Genomic DNA, 24,890 nt, shown 5'->3' on the forward strand with positions numbered 1-24,890 from the left:
ACCTTGATTATCTGTCTCCAACGCATACTACTTTTTTACAACATAACATTACCAGATTGAATGTATATAATATATATATATATAATTTCCGTATTCTTCACTCCTTTTATTTCTCGCATTGTGCCTTTAGGTATTTTTTGATGAGTCTTTCTGTATTAACATCTAAAGTAAACGCGTTAAACACACGAAGCAGTGAGCCCTGGTTTCTTCCAAAATTTCGCAATAATTACAAACTGCAGTCATGCAACATAACCTCCCATTTCTATTCAATAAATATCAATGCTCTTCTAAGTTCTCAAAACAGGAACTAAGAACGTGTTTTGTTTGTAAACAATAAATATTTGTTGGTACTGTATTTTTTCTTCAAGTGGCTGTATTTTGTATTCTCCTCCTAACTGATTTTGTATTTCATTGTAATTGTGTATGAGGATCTTCAAAACTGTGACATGACCTATCATATTGTTTTTTTTTTCAATGTGCCACTGTAAAACTTATCCTTTGGTGCTCTTTTTAAAATTATATGGTTGTATTATATTTGTATAACGCTTTTGTTGTACTTCCAATGTATTGTGACCATGTTTTGTTTTTTTAGTGTGGTATCGGGATGCCTTTGTTAGGGTTCTCGGGCCCTGTCAAGCTGTTCATACTCAGTTTTTAGCCCTTAAACACTTCCAGAATGTATTTTTCTGGAAAAAATAAAAATTGAAATTGAAACTATGTTGAAATAATCTTATTTACCGACCCGAGAAAATGGCACCATATAGACGAGGTTATAATAGCTGTATTTGCGCTATTTACAGAGCTTCTACGCACTGCAGCGAAGACATAGCAGGTGGCCGAGATACTGTTCGTGCCGAGCGCACTGCGATCGTCGTCTTCGTCTTCATTCCCATCTCGGCCCCATACACCACGCGAAGCTGGTACTTGACAGCCTATTCTTCGCCAAAAGGCTAGGCTATCTCGTAACAATATCTCCTTACCTTGTAAATCAAAAAAATATCAACGTTTTCTGGTTATTTCCATCAACCGATAATGCTTATTAGAAAAATGATGACAATGTTTGTTGACAATGTTTGCCAGTCTAAATTTATTTCTCAGCGTAACGCACGAGCCACATTTTTTTCCTAGGCAGTTAGAAGATGCAGCCGTTTCAGCAAGAAACGTAAATTACGAAATGAAAACGGTAGACAATGCTTCAAACGAATGCGGAAGTGCAACCACAAATCCGCGGCAACTGCAAGCGGCCACTTCGCAACGGTTGTCGCCGATTCAGCGCCGTAGCTTCGGTGACACGTGGATAGACTTACCGCTTACAAACGCAAATGCAAGTTTTTAAACACGGTGACCGGTATATTTGCTGCCCGCGCAGCTTTCGTTCGTGCTTTCCCAGCGGCTGCAGGAAGGCGGTTCCGACGGCGACGCTACCTCGCGCTGAGAGTAGCTTGGGTGCCGTATTGTGGGTTAGGCGGAGGCGGAGAGTTTTCAAACTGACCTTGGTTCTATAAACGTTGTCTGAGACAACCCCAAAGGGCCGCAGTACTGCGCAGCTAAAACAAGCATAGTGCGCCCAGTACCAACAGCAGAACGCATCGGTACTTCTATGTTTGCGTGTACGTTCGTAACTTCCACGGTTTACTCCACCATTCTTACGGCTATAAAAAGAATGTGCCTTAAATTTAAGCGCAAATAGCTCGTTCGGCAAGCTTGTAAGTCCTATCTAATTTGCGTTTGCTTTTGGCGGCCTCAGCCAATCGTAGAGCTGCCGCATTTGACATCGTAGCTTCTGTTGCGGGAAATGATCTAGTGGGTCGCATGGCCACTCCCTTTTTTCATAATTATATAGCTTATTTGAGCGAAGTTTACGTTAACTTGTGTTTTGTCTGCATGGCCCCTTTAAAGAGCTCCGCTGTTAAAGCCTTCCCTCAAGGGCCGAAGAGAGCCTAGCGGAAATTGCTCCCGCGATCGGAGAAGCCGTGAAAGACCCCATCCTAAAGAACGGCATTGAGGTTTGCCACCGCGTCCAGACGAAAGATGCATCATGTCAAGACGTCGTTGTGCAGTATTTAGGCCGCATCGAAGGCACGGCCGTCCTTAAAAAGACCCGTAAAAGACTCCTTTCCCCTGAGGACCTTAGCCGAGCCACTTCCGCGCCCGTATAGATAAACGGGCATCTCTTCCCGCCACAGAAGAAGCTGCTTGGCACGGCGGTGGCGAAGAAGATTAATGAGCGCCAGCACTCGCTGCTGTTAGGGGGAGATTAAAACATTGATATTTCGTGATCGCCACCGATTCAAACTGATTTCAGCAGTCTTTTGGAAGCGAAAGCTTGTACAAACGTTATACGCCCGCCAACCTGTGTTCAGGGTACACAGCTACAGTAATCGATATTTTCGTAACAAACACTCCCACCGACAATTTCTCAGTTGGAGTTATTATTATGCCCATAAGTGACCCCCTTCCAATATTCTTACCACAAAGTTCTAAAACCACCAATGAATTTGTTCCAACAGACGCTCTAGGAGTTGTAAGATTTTCAAACGTCAATATTTAGACAGGGAACGAAAAAAAGGTACACAGTCAAGCGCTAAACGAGCGCTTGAAAATGTTATATTCGATAACCAACTAGATCGAACCCGCACGTTGTCAAGTTATAGCTCTAGAAGTATTCGTTTTCACAATGTTGCCTGGTACGCTAGACCACTTTGCTACTAAACTGCACCATGTTGACTGGACGCCTCCCTTTAATGTGTGGATGCGAATGAGACATGCAATAAATATATACACGCTTTTCACATATAAGAGCAATTCTTTCCCTTGAAATGAAGAACAAGGGCCAAAAAGGTAAGGGAACCGTGAATTACGCAAGACCACCTTATTGCTATAAGGGATACAAACATATTGTACCATGAATTATTAGGACACGAAAACCCGAGGATTTGCGCGCTTTCAAGTTCCATTGAAACAGAACAAATAGCTTCTTCAAGGGTGCATAACGGAAATATTTAAATATTCTGTTTCACTCTGACATAATGAAAAGATCCGAAATTTTGTAGAAAAGGCTAAACACTGTTCTTTCGTTAAAGTCGCATAAGGCACTGATGGCATCGATTACTTGTAACGATCACTCACTGGAAAAGACTTTACAAACGCTTTTAACGACTACCTTGTTAATTTGGTAATAGTTGCTATGATCTGCGATGCACAGAATACTTAAACGGAGTGTTGCGTGGCAGTGCGTTTCGTCGACACACCACGGGTGAAGAGATTGTAATGAGAATTTTATCAATCAAAAATAGCGCGTTTGAGGACGTTGATGGCCTCGAAGTAAAACCCGTAAAATACGTTGTAAACATTATCGCCGCAGTGTTAGAATAAGTCAACCTTAATTTTTTTCCGCAGGAACTTTTCCTGAACGCTTTCACGTAGCGAAAGCTGTCATTTTTAGAGTCTGTGGCAACTATTCCTTTAAGAATTAGCGACCTATTATCCATCCTCCCAATATTCTAGAAATGTGTAAAAATAGTGAAGCATGAGCACATGACGACCCTTTTTCTTCAAGCACCCACTTATCAAGCCCTGCCAGTTCTGCTTCAGGAAGGGGTGCTATACCTAACTGATTTACTTCCCCAGAAAGAATACAGTAATCCCTCGTTATAACGAAGTAAGCAGGACGGGGAAAAATTCGTTATCAGAGGTAATTCGATATAAGCGACCACTCGAGAACACCTAAAGTAGTTAAACTTTAATTGCACCACAAGTACGAGGAATCAAACAATGTGTTCAGTGAAGCAAAGATTTATTCAGCTGCAAAAAAGGCAGTGAGGTTTGGCTGTTTCAAGTTCTTGCAGGGTGCGAGCAACCCCTTCGCCAATTTGACCAATCAGTGACTGGCGTCCGAACGCCTCGCAGGCTGTAGAGCGAATGAAGAGGAGAAGGAAGTGGCCAATTTTATAGGGGGGAGTGTTGGGGGGGGGGGAAGGGGGGGGGGGCGTCAGGGAGCGGTACGAGAGTTTCTCGCTGGAAACCGTCGCAAATTCCGTGACTCGAGTCCGAGGTTGTTTTTGTTGAGCTAAAAAAATGATTAACGCTCATTGTGGATACGCAGCGTAATCATGAAAAGTGACCGGTTTCGCACTAGGGTTTTGCATGATCACTGAGAATTTTTTCCCCGATGTGTGCAGCCATGAAGTTTACAAACAAAAGTTTTTCGGCGCCGCGCTGTCGACGACACTGCGAATTACAGGTACCGAGTGTCAGTGTTCGCGCACCGTCGCGTCCACGCCATTGACCAATGTCTAAGAAAAAAAATCAATTACCCTACCACGAGTTGGGACCGTTCGTCTAAAGTCGGATGGCGTGAATCGAGCATGACCTGCTGGAGAAAATCGCCGGGGAAACACCAGCTTGTAACCCGCCATGTTGACCACCTGTTTCGCCGCTCGGCCGCCGCTGCTCGACGACGCTTCCGCTCGCAACTTCGCTCTAAGCGGGTCCAGCTCCTTGTGCTCTTCGAGTAATCTGGCCTAAAATGGATGCGTTTGGGTTGGGATTAAAAGACATTTGGAATAAAAAGATATTTTGAGTAAAGCGATTTCGTTATAACGAGGGATTACTGTATTAGTATCCTTTGAACCGTATACATGTATACGTTGAGGATATTGGCCTTCTATTCCAGGGCTTTTGACTGCTATAGTCATATGAGCTCATTGAAAAAGCTTGAGCGGTATAGCTTCCGAGAAACTGTTTTGGCAATCATTAAAGGGGTCCTGAAATGTGTTTTGAGCACACTAAATGAACTAGCGCAATCGTTCGGTTGGGTGTTCAACGTCATCTGAGCCAATTGTAATATTTTTACGTGCAGCGGAAAGTTAACACTTTCGTTGTAAAGTTTGTTGCAGCGTTCCCACCCTTTCCTGCGTGTTTTTGGGCCCCACCATCTTCCCGCCAGTACGTCATCGATCCTCCCAGTGCGTCACGAAGCAGAAATCTTGCAATAGAATGGCTTTTTCTCGCACTTCCGGCGAAGAGAAGCGTCGTGTGCCCAGCGTCAACGGGTCGGGGTTCCGCGTCTGGTTAATTACCGCTAACTGCAGCACGTTTAACTCTATCATGTTCATCCATATTTATCTTTTTTACTATATTAGCACTCTTCTCGTTAAGGCGCGTTGGCTAGGCCAACACGACGACGACGCGACGACGACGACGACGTCTTGACTTGGCAGAGCGCCTCGTCACACGACACGGATGGTGACACGAACACGTCGGCCGATCGAAAATTCGCGTGGTGTGACTGGCTCGCTGACCGAAGACGGCGACAATACCGATCGGCCGAACGGTAGTCGGGAATCGTTCGAGAAGCGAAAACTGCGCCCGAACAATATTCGTGCCGTAATGAATGCGGCTCTGTTCTCTTAGTTCCTAGAGTGTAATAAACATAGTAAGGTCGATGAAGTTCATGCAACCAGACACTGGCGCCAATGCGATCCGTATTTCGACTTACGGCGCTTTGGCCGTCCGCTATGGTGACAATTGATTTCCTGGAGTCGCCAACTGCATCTTCGTGTACGACCAGCAACCGTTATAAGCTCAGTTAAGAGCAGAACAAGAGTTGCGGAAGGTGTTATGGAATGGGATGCGGACGCGAGTCCATGGCTGCGCTGAACCGAGGTTTATTTGCTTCTCTTCCTCTCGCTGATGGCGATGGTAGTAGGCGGTCGTCTTCCTCTTCTTCCATAATTCCGCAACATACTCCCACCCCTGACGGTGCCACTAGTGGGTAAGTTCAGAACAGGTTGGTGTAGGTTCTGCCGTAGATGGGTGGTCCAGTGTCATTCCTTTGAAGACGAAAGGTGGCAGTTTCCTCCTGCTTTACCCTCCATCGATGCTTCGAGGCTCGATGCCTTCTTCTGGATACTTTCTTGGGTAGGACGGGGCACGCTGTTAGTCTTGAATCGGACTGTGTTACCAATGATGCATTTAAGTTAGTCCTCGTTCGAACATCGTGATTCGTATTCGCGATAGGGCCTGAATCTTCTGGTGAGTGGTCCCTCTTCCCTTTTCTATTCGGCTTCGATGTTCAGTTTTCCCCACTTGCATCTGTATCGTCACGAAGAATCTGGGTTTTCATATTTCTTGCGGTCGAGCGAACGCTTCACTTTCACGTGCTTGAATTCGCGTGTTCCGAGGTTTGCTGCTAAGCCACTCGTTTCGTAACGGCGTTGCACGAGTGAATGTCGTGTTGTCGTTGCACGCAGAACCACTTTCATCCGTTGACTTAATCTTCGCGTTGTATAAGTGCGATGGCTTCCTGGGCTTGTCCCCGAGAGCATCAGAGTCTCCGATGATGTTGTCGTACCAATTGGGCGGATTGTTATGGCGCCGGCTCGTTCGTCGAGTTCGGTCTTCCTGCTACATTCCGCGGCCTGGCTCACGGACGACGGTGCAAAGGTAGGGGCGCTGTGCTGCTCCATTCTTTTTTCTACTGACGACGACGGACCCACGGCTTCGAAGGGAGCCGTGGGTCCGTTGCGAAGGGGAGTACTGCATTGGCCGTGTCTTTAATCTGAGAGGCGCCACATCTGGGAGGCCCCTGGTTGTGTTGAGGTGGCGACCATGTCTGGAAACTGCTCTTTATTCTTTTAAGTGGTGACGAAGTGCTGCGGTGAGTTGGAATGGGCTAGACGTGGCTCCGAATGGCACTCTTGTCATGCGCCAGTGAACAATCGGAGGGAGAGGGTCTTCTTCATTCGGAAGGTGCTCCACCCGGAGGAATCTCAATGCGTTCCGCTCTTCCTCGCGAATAACCATCTGCAGGTACGCTTTCTTTATGGCTGCTACGAGAACGACGTGGTGGCACCGGAACTCAACCAGCAGCTTCAGTAAGTGTGCGTATAACTTTGGGCCTTTAAGTAGCACGCTGTTCAGGGATGGATGACCGGGAACATGGGACGACGCGTCGAAAACCACTCGAAGCTGGGTCGCCACAGCATCACAACGCACGACACAATGGTGTGGCATAAAATGGTGTGGTGTGGTGTCACCATAATATGACTAAGCCAGACATTGGCGCGAACTAGCGGCAGATTAAGCAACATGCAAACCGACGTCGGTTTGCAACGAATGTACGGGCTCACTCTAACAAATTTTTAGGTGATTCTTTAGTCATTCGCTTACATATTTTAGACTCCCATATGTACGAATACATGTCGTCGCCGCGAACGTCTGGTGACGGGGTCGTTCTCTTTTCGCGTGATCTTTCGGCGGGGTGTCGAAGCGTAAAAGTCCCCCCCATTCCTTCCATCAGCTTTTCCAGCCGTGAGCGGAGTGCAGGATTCATAAAAAAATGATAAAAAAAACTTCCCAAACGGAACGCAGAAAGCCAGACGACCCCGTCCCAAAGCGATGCTACGGCGCAGGATATCGCAGTAACAGACGACACCCGCAACCGGATGTTATTGCAGACGTCAACGAGAAGCGAGCCAGCATGGGCAGTCACGCTTGCGTGGTGCGAGGAGGTGAAAAAAAGATGAGGCAGAATGGCGGCGCGGGTGGAAATACAATTTTTTTATTTGCAATAACTTCACTAATACTCGTAGCTGTAACAAAACTCACGAAGGAGGTGATTACTAGGGCACTGATTTACCTGAAAATGTGGACACCCATGCATCGGTAAAACCTCTTTCAGGGCCACTTTACTCTCATTTAAAATTTCGTCATCAACAAGTGAAAATTATGAAATTCACACCTGAATTTATGAATCTTAAACCATGAACCCTAGAGAACCACAAGGCAGCATCCTCGGGCCATTCTTGTTTACTCTGTACATTAGCGACATTTCTAAATATTCATCATGACACATTTACAAAGACAACACCAGCATTTTTTTGACAGACAAAAACATTCCAAAATTAATAAACAAAGCCAAGGAGTTGCCTAATGAACTTAATACCTGGAGCACGGCCAACCTTCCTAACAAACACAACGAAAACTCAGGCGGTTCAGTTTCGACCGCGACAGAAAGGTATTCGGGGATAACTCAGAAGAAGAGCCATAAAAGTTGTCCCTGTTATTAAAAGCCCCGCTGTACTCTGTGAAGAACACATGGCTAGGACCAGCAATGTAGATGCTGTTCCAAATAAGCTTGCCAATACGGTCGGTATTTTATGTAGACTGCGATTGTTTCTCTCACGAAACAGGCAAAAAATGTAATTTAGAAATCTCTTTTCTTGACGAAACTTAGCTACTGTTACCTCGTCCGGGGAACGACAAAAACAAGCATAACCGAGTTACACATGATTAAAAAGAAAGCAGTGCGAATGATAGCAAATGTTTACTATGACGCCAACACAGCCGATATTCAGGTATATAAAGTTGCAGCCTGTACACAAATTTTACTACATGACCGTTCAAAAACCATATCAGAACGGTGTAAAACTCAATGATGCCTTTCTGCCACAGTTGTCTCAGCTTAAAGCTGAAGAAAACGCGCTTCACTAACGTGTAAATGACCGATGGAACACTCTACCAACTCGGACGGACTATGGTTGCCATATGCTCTCTTATAATAAGCGGTCTCTTTTAACGCGACAGCGTTAGTAGGCTCATTTTTCGACATCCCCGTGTCTCCTGGCCTCAGTCGTTCTCATGAAGCGTCCGCGGAAACACGCCATCGCTGCAACCTGGAAGCTACGACTGAGCGAGCCGGATGCGAAGGCTTGCATGAATCTGGAGTATGGTGCAGCGGCAACTGAAGTGTGGAAAGGAGGACAACAATACTACGGCGGACACGAAACACACGCATTTTCAGCAGATTCCGCGCCTGCTCAGTGAAGTTCGTTCTACGCCCTGTCGGTGATACCATGCTCGGCATATGCGGTCGCCAGCCGTGCCCAGAACTGACGCCATCACGCTAAAGCACCTCTACACCGGAAGATAGAAGATTTAAATTTTCGGTAATTCACGCGCCGAGGCCACACCTGAGCTACGAGGCCCGCAATGGGGGACGGGTCGGAGTTAATGTAGACAAACTGGGTACATTTACGCTGAAATCTCGACACACTAGCGCTTTTATTTTCTGCTTCCTTGCCGGGGCCGGGGACCAATTCCGCGTCCTTGGGCTCGGTAGCGAAATGCCTCACCCACTGAGCCGCCACGGCGTTTTCCCACCCTTACTGATGCACGCACCAGCATTGGGTCACCACACTAAAACAGGGTCCGAAAGATTAACGCCAGTCTCAAAAATTAAGGAAGGCATACATTACAACCAGATACGCAATAAAATAAAACCGACCCGCAGCGGTTGCTCAGTGGCTAAGGCGCTGCGTTGCTGAGCATGAGGTCGCGGGTTCGATCCCCCGCCGCGGCGGCCGCTTTTCTGATGGAGTCGAAAAGTAAAACCGCCCGTGTGTACGAGATTTCAGCGCACGTTAAATATCCCCAGGGGGAAAAATTAATCCGGAGCCCTCCACTACGGCGCACCTCATCGCCTGCGTTGCGCCGACGCGTCAAACCCTACAATCAATCAATCAATCAATCAATCAACCAAAATAAAACCCAAAATATGGCGTCTAATTACATGCATTTTCGAACTATTTCTCGAGATTCCCGCGGTTCTGTTTCCGCCGCAAGCTGTGTTTGGCGAACGGCGGAACGCGCAACGTGGCATATCGAAAGTCACCTTTAAAAAAAGTTACGGATATCCTCCTAGAGAGCAGTCACGTAAGAATGCTCGGCGTGGTCCTAGAGTCTAGCGGCAGAGCCGGCTTCACAATCGCCAAAAAAACCCGAAAATCTTTAATCACTTGTCCGCATTATGAAACGCCTAACCAAGAGAAGAGCAGGAATGAGAGAAGAAACGATAAGACTGATAAAGCTACCTATAATGACCCTGGTTTCACTGAGCGTACCGTACCATTAACTTACCCGCACTGCGGAAGATCAAGTGAACACCATCATCAGGGCATCATTTAGGGCAGCCCTTCACCGCGCAATTTTTACCGTGATGCGAGCTGACAACCGCTGGGCCACCACGGTAACAGAATGCTCAGACAGCGACGTGTCCAGAGGAATGGGAAGGCATTATAAGGACGAAATAAGAAAATTCAGAGGCAAAGAATGCATTCCGAAAGCGCAGCATAGGAATGGGTGAAGGACAACGGGAGAGGCCTTCGCCCTGCCGTGGACCTGAACTGGCTCTTGACGACGTTGCTGATGAATTTCCGCTTTTCAACGGCAAGAACGAGGATAGTGTGGGCAGGCTAAACGACAACCCAGCAACGGCAATTGCAGACAGGAGAAACAGTGTGTAGGAAACAAACTGGGAAACTAAGTCAGAAACGACGGAACGCATTGCGAAACGTGAGAACATGAAAACGCCGGGTACGGCGGATCAAATCGAATTTGAAGAGCTGTCGCAACTGATTAACAGAAGTAAAATGAACGACATTGGTGCGTATATGGCAGTGATCGAGGAAACGCTGTAAATGGGAGGGAGCTTAAAAGCAACGGACATGAGGCTGGCTATCGGTGGACACGCTCAGAGACGAGCAGGGGCGCACATGGCGAAGATAATCAAAATATCCGAACGATTCTACACCAGGCTGTATGCCATCGACGTTGTCCCAGGGGAAACTACTAAGCGTACAAGCTTGCCTTACGGCGTCCCACTAGCAACTAAAGAGCAAGTAGGAAAGACCCTCAAGGGCATGAAAAGAGGAAACGCTGCAGGTGACGACGGCGTAGCCGTGCAACTTTTAAAGGAGGAAGGAGGTATTGTGCTGGGAAAGCTTGCTGAAATATTTTCACAATGCATAAGGACTCTAAAAGTGTCCATAGCCTGAAAAAACGAACACATAATTCTCATCCACAACAAGGGAGATACCAAGACATTAAGAATTACAGACCCATCAGAAAACTCTCAGTTATATACACGCTGCATACCACAGTACTAGTTAACCGCACAAGTGATAGCCTAGATTTCAAACAACGCAGAGAGAAGGCTTGGTTTAGGAAAGGATACTCAACAATGGATCACATTCATGCGGTCAGCCAAGTAATAAAAAAATCTGTGGGGACAATAAATATCTTTACGTGGTGTTTATAGACTATGAAAAAGCGTTTGATTCAACTGACACCACAACAATGTTGAGAGCGGTAAGAGACAAAGGAATAGAGGAGACCTGCATAAACCTCCTAAACGACATACATAAGGGATGCACTGGAAGATAATCCTTCACTACCAACGCGAAACGTTTCCGATCCATCCGAAAGGGAGTATGCCAGGGACATGACATCTCACCAAATTGTTCACAGCACGTCTGGAGGGGGTATTCAGAGAGCTTGAGTAGCAAAACATGGGGTTATGGATAAATGGAGAATACCAGAACCATTTGAGGTTTGCAGACGACGTAGCCTTGCTCGGTGACCCTGCGTAACAGCAGCAAAAAATGATTGAAGAACTACGATAAGAAAGCTTTGACGTGGGGCTAAAATAAATATGAATACATACAAAGTAATGTAAATAAGCATGCTAAATGCGCCTTCTTCAGCATAGGCGACGGAACGCTAGAACAAGTAGAATAATATAACTATCCCGACCAGATGATCAGTGCTCATCCAGACCACGAGAAAGAGATCCGGCGCGGAATTCCAATGGGCTGCTCTGCCATCGGCAAGCACTGGCAAATATTGGAGAGTAAACTGCCTCTGTTTCTAAAAAAAGTAGTATACATCAAATGCGTGCTGCCGGTGACGACCTACGGAGCGGAAACTTGGCGCCTTATGAAACAACTGGAAAGAAATCTATGGTCGGCCCAGTGGGCCATGGAGCGCATGATGATAGGAGTAACCCTTTGGGACAGGAAACGAGCATTTAGATCAGGGAGGAAACTCGAGTAAAGATACCGTAGTTCAAATTAAGAAAAATTAATCGACTTGGGCTGGCCACGTAGTGAGACGAAAGGACAGCAGGAGGACCACGAGGGTAACCGAACGGATACCGAGAGATGGGAATAAAAAAAGGAACGAGATTAATTCCAAGAAAAGACGAAATAAGAAAATTCGGAGGCCGGGAATGGACTCGGGCAGCGCTGGACAGGAGCGATTGGAGCTCAATGGGAGTGGCCTTTGTCCTTCTGTGGACCTATACCGGCTGTCGATGCTGATGCTTTTCATTGACCTGACAAGTTACTGGTCTACGAAAATCTTGGCTTGACAGGTACTTGGCTTGGCTTGGAAAATCTTGGCTTGACAGGTACGCGATGAGAGTGGGACAGCCGCATGGCGAAGCCGGCCAGACGCTTCGAAAACGATCATCATCATCATCACCAGCCTATCTACGCCCACTGCAGGACAAAGGCCTCTCCCATTATTCTCCAATTATCTCGGTAACGATACACAGTAGCGATACACAGTAACGATACACAATAACGATACACAGTAACGATACACAGTAACGATACACCGGCAGGTAACGATTCGAAAACGATACACAGACATTAATAAATTTTGACGTCAGCCACAACTGCGGCCACAAAACAATGACGGCATAAAATTTATTTTGTCCTGTCTATTTCTAGCTTTTTCTTGCCGTTTTTTTTTTCGCGCTAAGCTTAATCATGTATTTTGTATAGTGGACGTTTTAGGGCAAGTAGAAAATACCTATAATGTTTTCGCGCTTCTGGCACAACACTCACCTGCAGCTATTCTCCAGTGCAGCCACTTTTTTCTTATACGCTTCGTTCTCGGTTGTCAGAGCAGTCACCCTGCGATCAGAGACAAAGCAAGCTGCGGCAAACCAAACTCCACATGGGCGAACGATACATGCCGTTGCCGGCCAGCGCCAGGCCTAGCCATAGCCAGTAGAAGCCGTAAATTAGTTTGGGGATGTTTGGGGAAGTTATGAAGTTTGGGGAAGTTATGAAGTTGGGGAATAGTTTGGGGAAGTTATGAAGAAGAAATAGGTGTGGACAGGGCTTGTATGCGAAGGAAGGCAAGATAATCGTTGGTCATTAAGGGTAACAGAGTGGATGCCTAGAGAAGACAAGCATGGCAGGGGGTGGCAGAACGTTAGGTGGGCAGATGAGCTCAAGAAGTTTGCAGGGATAAATCGGGCGCAGTTCGCACAGGATCGGGATAATTGGAGATCTGTGGGAGAGGCCTTTGACCTGCAGTCGGCGTAGACAGGCTGATGATGATAGTTTGAAGGCAGTCACCACTGTCGTTTCGCGGGGAGAGAGACCGGAGAGAGGTGGGGAGGGCCTCACGCTCGACACGCAAAGCCCGCAAAACCCGCAACGCAAGAACCCTAGACGCGCGGGCGCAGGCAGACCGCAAGGCTCCCGCTTGCGTTCCGCGCATGCGAACGAACCCGCGCCCCCGCAAGATCCTTGCGTACCCAGAGTCGCTGCATGCGCTCAACTACACTTGTCTAATGGATATTTTTGACGATGCACGGTGCGCGATACACGCATGGTTATTTCGCAGCGCACAAAGACGGCCGGGACAGCTAAATAGCGTTTGGACAGCGCGTATAAGCCTGCACGTATTTACCGCCCGTGGCTGTTCTCGCCGAACGCCGGAGACCAAAGTAACAGGTTTCCTGAATACGGCGGAAGCGGAACTAGGCGGCGGTGCACTTCAAAGAATGGCTCTACTTAACAAAGCGGCAGTGAACGTGACGTAGGGGCTTTAGTTAAGCCTAGGTTGAACACGTCCGGGGGGTGACAGACCCCCTCGAGCGCTTTTAAACCGCCGCGGTGCGGGCGTCCTCTCCTGGAGCTAGAGACCAGGCCCCGACCATGCCCCGGCGAACATCAATACATACGCCAGGGACATTACAAAACAATACACACTGAGGCAAAAAGAAAAAAAAAGAGAGACAATACCACAGGCCCATATACGAGAAAGCGGCCGCCCTTCCCGTCAACTGAAAAAAAAAAAAAATAGGCGAAAGCAGTGGGAATATGGGCGTACTTTCTTTCCAAGGAGTGCAAGTACTCTTGTTTCCGCTTGCGGCTCTCCTGCGCTGAGATCTGCAGTAATAGGAGGAGAAAAACGTGCCCATCAGGTGCTGAAGAGAGTTCTGAAGAGATGCAATCGGCCACTGGGCAAGAGTGTCTTGCAATACGGCCGCCATCAGTCAGTGGAGTTAAGATGCCGCAAACAAAAACAGGGAATTCTCGGCCTTTTCAATTTCTATAGCTGTTAGCTAAAATGGAAGACAATTTATGAGCTACCGGTACAGACATGTTTGTGAGACCGCTTAGAGAGCATGAGCACATAACAATTTGACGTCTTCAGCGCACCTTAAAAACGTTACGACCTTTATGTGTATCAAAGCGAAGCTCTCTATGTCTCACTCATGGCGGATGTCACGTCGAAAATGCACTGCGGAAAAGCAAACTTTCTCCGGCGATGATGACCATCGTGGCTGAAGTGAAAGGGAAAAACGCTTCCTGTGGTAGGAATCGAACCTGGATCCCTTGCGTTATGAAGCCGACGTTTATCCAATTGTGTCATGCCGACACAGCCGAAGCAGTTCGAATTTGTTCAGGGCTGCGTGGAAGCGCAAAATTAGACTGAAAAATCACGCACCCTTCCGTCTAACGACGACCATGGCTGAGCGCGAAGCTTTCTTCTTCTTGCGCAATAAAATAGCGGTGGAATAAGTCAAAGCCGCTGCGATCAAAAGTCCAAACTTGGTGTGAGTCAAAGTCAAAGTTCAACGAGTTAAAGTCCAAACTGAGACTACAACCAAGGGATCCCTCAAGAGAAAGCTTCCCGTTCAGCCATCGTCCTCGTTAGGCGGAGGGGTGCGCAGTTTTTTTAGCCCCCCTAAGCTAGACCGCCTCAATAATTGATCAAACTAGATCCTGTCACTCGCACTGCGCTAGTGTTTTCTGTTGAACTCCAGTCTGCCGCTATGGCCAAATGGAATGAGGGGTCCCGGGACCAACCGTTTATTGAGGTTGACAGGAGTCTGTACAGCCGTCATTAGGTTACGTATTGATTGGTATTGATTACGTATTGATTTCGGATTTCCTTTGCTGTAGACCCGTCAGAATGATTGGAAAGGCAAAGAGGTTGACCCATGTACGCCGTCAAAACAAATGAATCACCTTCTTGGTACGTTTGAGCGAGAAGGCACGGCGTCTAAGGCCCAGTGGCCTTAACGACATCTACTGTAAGAAAACAAATTCACGTCAGCGAAGAATGGGGCGTTCCTGAATTTGTTACCCTGTTTCGGATTTTCTTTCTGGCGTTCTTGAGGGCGCGTTCCTCTTCCCTGGACAGCGGTAGTCTGTGAGGAATGGCGTGACCGTCCGCTTTGAGGATCCGCTTCTCCTCGTCACTCAGCACCAGCACGCCACAGGCGATTGTCTGCATCGGCGAGCGAGCTTCTCTTCAACAGAGCCGCGAGAGAACTGACATGAGTGGAAGCCAACGCTCGCTTCAACGGTTATGCTGCGTGCACACTACTGTCATATTTGGCTATCATTTCCTGTGGATACTGTGCAAACCCTGACCAACATATTCTCACAACGACTGAGAGCTCACGAAGCCCAATCCTTAATTTTGCAAGAAACGATGGAAGTCAAAATCGCCCCATTATTTTTCCTCGCAAGGAAATGTGGTGGAAACGTGTGGTAATGTGTGTATTTGAATTTTATGATAACCCACAACTCATTCGAAATGATGTGTAGTACAACCTCAGCTGTGATTTAACAGAGCAGAGACACCAGTAACTGCCGTCTAACATTGATCAGAAACATCGGGCTGGTACATTCTGAAAAACTATGAAAGTTGGGTGGTTGTTAAACGCTCGAAAAGATGAAATGGAAACAATGCGACGTTCGGGAGTAGTGGTGAGTGCTACGCCGTTGAGCATTCCAGTCCCTGTTTACCACGTGACGCCGGGACGCTGCTTCCGGTACGTCACAGCAGTTATCATCACAATCGACCTCCTGCGCTGCGTGTCGGAAAGTGCGCGGAAAATTAGCAACCGCTCATAGGTGGGCATGGCCCTGCTGCCAATCGTCATCATCGATGCTGAGTTGCGCCTCTATGAAGAGCGGGAGAAGCTCGCATACCGGAGCACCCTTTTGGCGTAGAACGTACCTTTTGAAACCGGAACGGCGTCATCTATGGAGTGGTCGGCGAGGTGCAGTTTTCGGTTAATATCGTCTTAAATATTTGATTACTTACCCGTTAACGTGACCGATGACGCAGGCGTGCTGATCAGCTCAGCACGAGCAGAGGCTGTGAAAAGAAAATCGCTCCGCCAGGGCGAGACCGAATTTGATTTAAGTAACGCTTGGTGGCTGGCTAGTAGGTTGGACATCCATCATTTGTGGGATTGCGCTGGTTAAAACACATGACGTACTAAAAAAGAACACATCCATTTGACGTAAAGACGGCGCAGTCCTTATGTGTCCTTTTTTAGTCCGCTTGTGTTATAACCAGCGCAATCCTACAACCGAATCTGGGTTTGTCGCATTAAGACACCGACATCTACCCGATTGCGCCACACACGCACGAGGTTATTCATATGCATACTTCTTTAGTTATTGACGCTGCCATGGCTAGGCCATGCTGCATGCTGGGAAATGTGCGGCGAATTAAATGGGCGGGACACCGCTGCAGACCCACGTCATGTTTACCGCAGCGTCGTTGTCACGGACGCTGCCGTTGTTATGTCGCGCTGCAGATGAGCGGCTTATTCGAAGGTGGCTGAGATTTAGAGCGGGAGTGTTGCAGACCCATGTCACTGTTTACAGTAGCGCTGTTGCCACTACCGCTGCCGTCGGTAGGTCGCGCTGCGTGTTGGGAAATGACGGCTAATTAGAAAGTTGCCCGCCCTTGTATTTTATATTAATACATTGTAGCAAAAGAAAAAAAAACGAAACGATATCCTCGCTATTCCCTCTAACAGAACACGTAAAAAGTAATAGAGGGGGTAGCAGAGTTGAGCTGAGTGCACTAAACGCGATCATATCTCGTAGAATATAAATTGCCTCCTTTCATTGTTGAAGGACATTACCGGAAATAGCGCAGTAATGGTGGATTTTTTTGTCATTTTGTTTCCTAATCCTTAAGGTCTGTCTTTCCGGGAAACACGTTGAAAAAGCTGACGCTGCGTTTTCACATGCTGAGTAGTTTTTCTCTTCCTTCGACAGGCCACGGCTGGAATATGCGATTACTTTTTCGCAAACTCATTGCCTTTGGACGAGGATGGCACCCAAGGCCATATCGCTGGCGTCCGCATGCATTTCTGTTTCGAGGCTTTCGTTGAAATGAGGGAGCACAGGCGGGCTTTGCAAAATGCTTCCTCTGCGTTTTCCCAGCTGAAAGCGGTGATATCTTTCATCAAGCGGTTGAGTGGCTCTGCAATGCATGCGAAGTTTGCGACGAAGCGGCGGTAGTACGCGCGCAGTCCGAGGAATCTTCGCACGCCCTCCTTCTATTTCGGTCTTGGGAAGTTCGCTATGAAGTATTGCCGGGCCAGGCAAGACTCCGGAAGCGTTGACGACGTGGCACGAAAACTTGAGTTCCTCGTACGCGAAGCTGTACTTTTCAGCCTTCAGCGTTAACCCCGACGTACGAATGGCCCCGAGTACAGATTCAAACCTTGCAAGATGTTCGTCGAAAGCCCGCGCGAATGCCACAACGTCATCGAAGTATAATAAGCAGGTGAGCGGATTCAGGCCAGCTAGTACAGTGTCCATGACTCTTAGAAACGTTGCTGGCGCCGTGCACAGCCCAACCGGCATCACCTTGAACTGGTATGGGCCGTACTGGTTTACGAATGCCGTCTTCTCTCGGTCTCTCTCCTCCACTTCTATTTCCCAGTAGCTTGTCTTCTTCAGATCCATTGAAGAGAAGTATTTCGCGTGGAAGAGGTGGCTGAGGGCGTCATCGATTTGTGGCAGGGGGCACACGTCCTTTTTGGTGATTTTGTTCAGTTGCCGGCAGTCAACGCAGAACCTTAATGTGCCGTCTTTTTTCTTCCCCAGTACGACCGGCGCAGTGGAGGGGCTTTTGGATGGCTGTATAATGTCGTCGGTGGGCATGTCTTCCACTTGTGTTTGGATGGCTTCCCGCTCGTGTGAAGACACGCGGTACGGTGACTATCAGGTAGGTCGAGCTCCATATTAGGTTATTATTCGGTGCTTCGCTAGAGGTGTCTGACGTAATTTTGATTTTGACAAAAAACGCACGCTCTAGCGATGGAGCAAAGCCAATAATTCCTTCCATTTTTATGAGGTAGCGCCGGGTTCACGTCGAAGGGATGCGGAAGCTTGAAGGCATCTTCGGGTGCGCGTTCAAAGTTGGCGAACGCGATCACGTCACTTGCTTCTTGCGTTTCTTCGAGCAACACAACTGCAGCGCCCTTGCTGAGATGCAAGTACTCCTCGGTGAAATTAGTCAGCAAAACATGGTATTTGCGTTGCTTAAAGAGTGCAATGCCTCTTGCTACAGAGACACCGCGGTCGAGAAGCAAACTTTGGTCGCTCTCTACGATAGCGTCGACGTCAGGAGCAACATATTCACAATAGACGGGGATCATCAAGCATTGCGCGGGTTGTCAGGGTGAAGTGAAAATCGGCTTTCCTTACAGCAGCACGGTGTTCGGGATTTGGTTCGGGGGTCATGGAATGATCGGAGGAAAAAGCTGTAATCTTGGCCTGCAGATCAATTATACCACCTTTGTCCGTCAAAAAGTTCATTCCGAAAATTACGTTACGGGGGAAGATAGGTACAATGATGAACGTAGCAGGGTACGGGGTGCCGTGTATGGTGACGCGCGATGTGCATGTTCCACATGGCGTTACGAGATGGCCTCCTGCTGTGCGTTTGCGCGGACCGGCCCATCTGGTCGTAACTGTCTTCTGCTTAGACGCGTATGATCCCCTCATTACTGAGTAATCGGCTCCCGTGTCTCTGAGGGCGACTAAATCAAAGCCGTCGACGGCCAACTGGACGTCGGACGCCGCCTTCCTCGAGTTCCGGTTGCGTCGGGGCGTCGTATCTCAGCTTGTGCGTGTTGACGGTTGCGCACTGTGCGTCGTCGTTATCATCTTCTGAGCGGTAGGCGCGGTTTTGTCGGGTACGCGTCGCGTCTTGTGGCTGTCGTGTTCGGGAGTCACGTCAGGGTTGGATCGGGTCGTCGGGGTGACAGCATGTCGTAAAGCACGGTCTTCGGTGCTTCTATGCGTCGTTAGAGGGTTTCCGGTTTTTCGCCGTAGAGCAACTTCACCTCCAGAAGTTGCTGCCTTGAGTTTCCCCTACGTGGGCTGGGTGATCTCCCACGCGTAAAGTGTGCATTGCTTCGACGGCTTGGTGATCGGTATGGGTAGGGCGAAGGCGAACGGTTGAAAGGCGCTGGACCACGGTTCGTGTTGAACAGGTATTCTTTGATCTCAGTAGGGCGCTGGCCGGGTAGGCGGCATGGTGCGTCGACGGAAAACCCCCGCAAACCGAGTCTCTTGTAGGGGCATGTGGTTGGCCTCTCCGCAGTGAATGAAAGCTTGCTTCTGGGCTAGTTGGTACATTATTTCTTGCCAGTCTCCGCAGTGGTAGCAGAGCGGAATATTTTCGGGGGTTCGCCATTTTTCCGTTTTCCTTGGAGCCTGGTTGTACCATAGGAGGTCGGGCAGACGACAGTGGACGGCGGTACGGCGGGGCCCCTGTACGACGACTTAGAGGTGGGCGGGTTCGACGAACAGCCGCTGAGTAGGTCCTAGCGTGGGTACGTGGGGTGGTTCTGATCGCGTAGAAGTGTCCAGTGCCCGTTGAACCTCTTCTCGGATGACGCCAGTCAGGGAAGCGACTTCAGGTTGTGGTGTCGTAGGAAAAGCTTTTGCAGCTTCCTGACCACTGCACGCATGGCCTCGCGTAGTGTGTCGGAGGTAGTAGCCCTCCCTCCACTCGGCTCCGAAACCAGCGCATTTATTACTGCCTTCAGGTCTTACTGCCTTCAGGCGTCTTATCCATCGTGGCAGCCTCATATGCGACTTCGGCCACTGTCTTAGGAGGGTTACAAACAAGGGAAGCAAAGAGCTATTGCTTTACTTGTCGCATCAGAAACCTTAGTTTCTTTTCTTCAGTTTTTTACTGGTTCGCACGGCGAAACAATATCTTCATCTCCTCAAGAAAGAGCACGACCCCTTCGTTGGGGTGTTGCGTTGCGCGTTTCCAGCAAAACTGCGGATCCTTCCTTTCGCACGTCAGTGGCGAATGTTTTAAAGTGGTCGTTTTTGAAGAGAGTCCAGTTCGTCAAGGAGCTTTCGTGGTTCTCGAACAAAGTTCGAGCTGCATCTTCTGAATACAAGAACACATGCCGAAACATTTCTTCGTCATCCCACCTGTTAAAGATCCTGACGCGCTCGACCACCCAGTCCTCAGGGTCCTCACCGGGAGATCTGGGGAACAATAGTGTTCCCGGGACTGTTTCAGGACGATGGGGGAGTGGCTTGTTGCCCCATGTTGTCGGTTGCAGCGGTCTTACTCGTGTTTGTTTTTTTTTTCTGGTATGAGACCACATGTACCGGTAAACCTTGCAGTCGGCGGCTTGGTTTTGGCTGGCTTTTCGGCTTCGAGATGGCGTAGGGAGCATAAAGGGTGCTTACCCAGAACCATCACAGATGTCACGTAACCAAAGGCGCGCAGTTGTCTTGACGGAAATGCATGTTTATTAGAGCGAACTTGTCCTCCCCTAAGAACTCAAAGAATACACAGGCGGCGAAGCCGCAGTCAACAAAGAGACGTGCGCAGGCGAGTGTCGGTAAATCGAATACCGCGGCGGCTGCCCTGGGAGTATTTCCTTAAGCGCGACTGTTTCTCGAAACGTCGAATTACAACGATAACACTGGAGATCAAAGATGATTATTCTAGGCAAGTGACGTCAGGCACAAACACTCTCCTTATCAAAGTGAGATAGAGCGTGCTGCATTCAAAAGAAAGGAGAGGATACACGGACTTTGCTTGAAACACTTATAGCATAGCCGGGCGGCGCCGGGTGGTAAAGACAGAACAGAAGTATACAACAGAATGCATGGTTCGGGGCAATATTTTGGAGTTTGGCTCTCACCCATGTGTTGTACGCTGCTTGCCATGACGGCTTCACTTATGAGCTCACAGCGAGCTGTCATACTATAAGAGTAGTCCAGCCCTTCACCAAGTACCCGCCAATGTGGCTCAGAGGCTAAGGCATTGTTACGCTAAGCTCGAGGACGCGGTTCGATATCGGACGCGGTGGCAGCTTTTCTGACAGAGACGAAAAGCGACAACACGTGTGCTTCAATATTTCGCTGCACGTTAATGGTTCACAGGTAACAAATTTCTTTTCAATTAAGATTTTATTTCCAGATAAAACAGTGGTTTCTTGGGTAAAAGCTGCATAAGCAGCTTGACGGAGCCCTATCCAGAGCCCTCCACTACGGCACGCCTCAAAGCCCGGGCGCAGTTCGGCATGTTAATCCCTACAGTCCTTTACTACGGGCTGCTATAGCATTACAATATTTAAAAATAACACTGCCGCCATTTCCGCAGGCGCCGAATGTCCTAAAAGGACTCCGGTGACTTTCAAACGACGCGGTAATGGCGTGAAAATCTATATATTCCACGGATATATGGAAAGTCCTGCGAGTGGCCGAGGAACTGTAGAGAACGCACAGCGCGTATCAAGTACAGCAGCTGGCCAGGGCCAAAAACGACGCTCAAAACAACGCGCAGACTAAGCGCCGCTTTGAGTGTCGTAATGCTTCACCAGAACTGGGTAGACGTCTGTGCGATCTATTGCACCGATTCTACGCCTGGGTATTAGGCGCGCCGTAGCGGAGGGCGTCGGATTAATTTTGGCGACATGGGATCCTTAATTTGCACCGAAATATCGACACACACGTGTATTGGTTCTTTACCTCCATCAGAAAAGCAGCCACCCCGGTCGGGAGGGAACCAGCGCCCTCGGGCTCAGCAGCAGAACGCCTTAGCCACTGAGCTACCGTGGCGGGTACTTGGTAAATGGCAGGACTCCTCTTAGATCCTCATAGCTCGTTGCGTGCCCATAATGAATAGCTATGTCGGTGTAGCTGGCCGTGAAGCAGCCATAGGAAGCAACGTAGAACAAACACGTCAGAACCGAAGTTCAAAATTTCTAAATTGACTATACTATGATCTTTTCTGGAATTTAGAGTACAACGTACATTCCACTCAGCGAATTGTCCCACGTATTCTTACTATTAATCCCACATTGCGAAATTTGCGTCTTAATCTCTGGCAAAAGTGTGTTCTTTTTCCAGATTCTGGAATTTATATTCCGAAAAAAGCTTTACTTGACGACTCTAGAAATGTTTTTGTAATACAGTACATTACGTACTCCAATTTCAGAATTTTTTTCTGTTCGCTTAATGTTGCGAAAATATTTTTAAAAATTTGTGTAATTACCCCATTTTAGCAGCATTCCGTCTGCAAAAACACGGATAAAATACTTTATAACGACAATTTGAACTGCCCGAAGACACCAGGAAACACCTGTGCCACAATCAGTTTCATGTTTCTATTTTGTCCCTAATGTTTTTCATAAATTTACAAATTGCAAGCAGTTTTCACAAGCACTGTATCTTTAAAGAGGCCATGCAGACAAAACATAAGTTTGGTGAATTCGAAAGAGTTCCTCGTTAGAACCATACTGACACCACGTTTAACGTAAACTTTACTCAAATATGCCATATAATCAGGAAAAAAGGGGATGACCATCCGACCCACTCGCTCATTTCCCGCAACAGAACCTATGATGTCATATGTGCCTAGCTGCGCGACTGGCTGAGGCCGGCAAAAGCAAACGCCAATTAGGCACGGCATATAAGCTTACAGAATAAGCTATTTTCGCGTAATTGCAATGCATGTTCATTTTACAGCAGTAACAATGGTGCGGTAAACAATGAATGTTACGAAAATACACGTAAGGATAGAAGTATTCATGCGCACTGCTGGTGGTATGGGACACACTATGCTTGTTTTAGGTGCACAGCACTCCGCTGCGTTGGAGATGTCTGACACATTGGCGTAAGCGACGTTGTCTTACGTGACTGTGTTAGTGCAGCGTACCCCATGTTCCAGGAAACTATTACTTCTACAGTAACAAAAAAAAATGGGCCCATCTCGCCGCGAGGGGGACTCGAGTAAATGGGTCGCATAGGGGGTGGGTCTATTGCGTTAACGTTTAGTTTATGGGGGGGTTGGTGCTATCACGTGTACACCACGCAGCTATCACGCCGCTAGCACGCCGCTGAGTCGCCAACGCACGCCGCTGACGACGTAGTTTGAATGAGTCAAGGATATAAGGCGCGTTCGTAGCCTTTGATTCTGTGTCGGTTTTGTGGCGCAGTGGGAAGAGCACCATGTACCTCGCGTTCCGCCCACAGGTAGTGAATGCGTTGTATCAGCAGCTTCTTGACGTAGTTTGAATGAGTCAAGGATATAAGGCGCGTTCGTAGCCTTTCATTCTGTGTCGGTTTTGTGGCGCAGTGGGTAGAGCACCATGTACCTTGCGTTCCGCCCGCAGGGTCGTGGGATCGAAACCAGGCGCCGGTAACTGTTATTTCTTTTTATATTGTAGGGGTAGGCTGGCTGCTGCAGACGCCGACGCACGGGTGACATCGTGAGTTATACAAATGCTCTGCATTTAATATGCAGGTGCAAAATGGTCAAAAACAAAGCAACGGGGAACAACGCTCCATGGATGGGTATGGTAGCGCCATCTGGGAGGACTGACGGCAAGCATGGCTGCAGAGCCGAATGACAGTGGAAGTTCGTTTGAAAACGCGCATTTATGACATCACTGCTGACGCCCAGGAAACACGATTTGGCGGGAAAATCAAATTTTTAACCTATTTTGTTTAATTTCACAGTGAATATGGCTTGGTTTGCTGCCGGACAAGCACTGGGCGCACTATAAAACATGAAATCTTTCGGATAAAAGAAACTTGTAATTTGTCAGTATGGCCCCTTTAAAGAGTTGTCGCCGTGAGTAAAAAAAAAAATATTCGAGCGTAATATTACATACAGGGTTTTTCTGGAGCCCGTTAATAACCAACATTTTTTTCATCAAAAATTGGTGAGGGTTTATCGCCAGCCCTGGAACGTTTGGCGGGGAATGACCCTGAAGTAACTGGTGTGGCTTTCGTACGCGCTTACTCGTCGGAAGCCGCGCATTTAGCGCTTCCAGAGTTCTCGAAACGAGCACTTCTCTAAAAACTGGGCTGAGAAGTCACTAATCGGGACAAAGTGATCGTTGAGTAGCGGAAGGTCATCAGGCTTCTCGTTTTTCCCCTTTACAATTTCGAGGGGATAGACAAAGCGGTGGTCCAGATCGTAGCCGAGTACGTTGGCAGAAACGTCATTGTCTTTTTCAAAATTTTGCACGCCGCGGGAAAAGGGGACGAAAAATGAAGAGTTCAAGGTGAAGAGGAATAAAATCGCTGTAGCTGAATGCCCGTAGGCGTTTCTATCGGTTTACTTAATGCGGACCTAATGAACCAAAAACATGAAGCACTTGGGCCTTTCTTCACCACGTAGTCTATCGTCTACGTTTAATATGCAGCGCTTCTTGCGAAGTGCTTGAGGCAGATCCACACCTGCACAACAGACCCGTGCAGGACGCAGCCTGCAAACGTGAATCTCGCAGGCGTGGATGTCCGCCAGTGCCAACACCGATACACTGCCCTGATACTTTGCCAACCGAGCGGATAGCTCTTCGCACGTTCTGGCCAAAGCAAATCTTGCTTCGCCCAGAGTTCACTCTGATCGGACGTAAGAATTCAGATAGCGATTAAAGAGGGCAAATTAGACATCGTCATGAATTTTTATTAGGTCTACGCGCAGAGTGCTAA

The 24,890-nt window shown here is 48.0% G+C and overlaps 1 protein-coding gene across 2 annotated transcripts in view; it reads right to left on the reverse strand.

The window, feature by feature from the left end:
- LOC144166146 (cyclic AMP-responsive element-binding protein 3-like protein 2) overlaps window positions 1-24,890 on the reverse strand; it is a 63,949-nt gene that overhangs the window by 11,887 nt on the left and 27,172 nt on the right. For both annotated transcript variants that reach the window (XM_077695758.1, XM_077695752.1), the window contains exons 4-6: window positions 15,235-15,378; window positions 13,972-14,030; window positions 12,693-12,761 (exon numbers count right to left, since the gene is read on the reverse strand). In XM_077695758.1, the coding sequence (XP_077551884.1) occupies window positions 12,693-12,761; window positions 13,972-14,030; window positions 15,235-15,378 (272 nt within the window). The remainder of the gene's footprint in view (window positions 1-12,692; window positions 12,762-13,971; window positions 14,031-15,234; window positions 15,379-24,890) is intronic.

Source organism: Haemaphysalis longicornis, unplaced genomic scaffold, assembly GCF_048455015.1.
Source record: "Haemaphysalis longicornis isolate Haplotype H1 unplaced genomic scaffold, Haemaphysalis longicornis Haplotype H1 scaffold_1, whole genome shotgun sequence".
NCBI classification, from domain to species: domain Eukaryota; kingdom Metazoa; phylum Arthropoda; class Arachnida; order Ixodida; family Ixodidae; genus Haemaphysalis; species Haemaphysalis longicornis.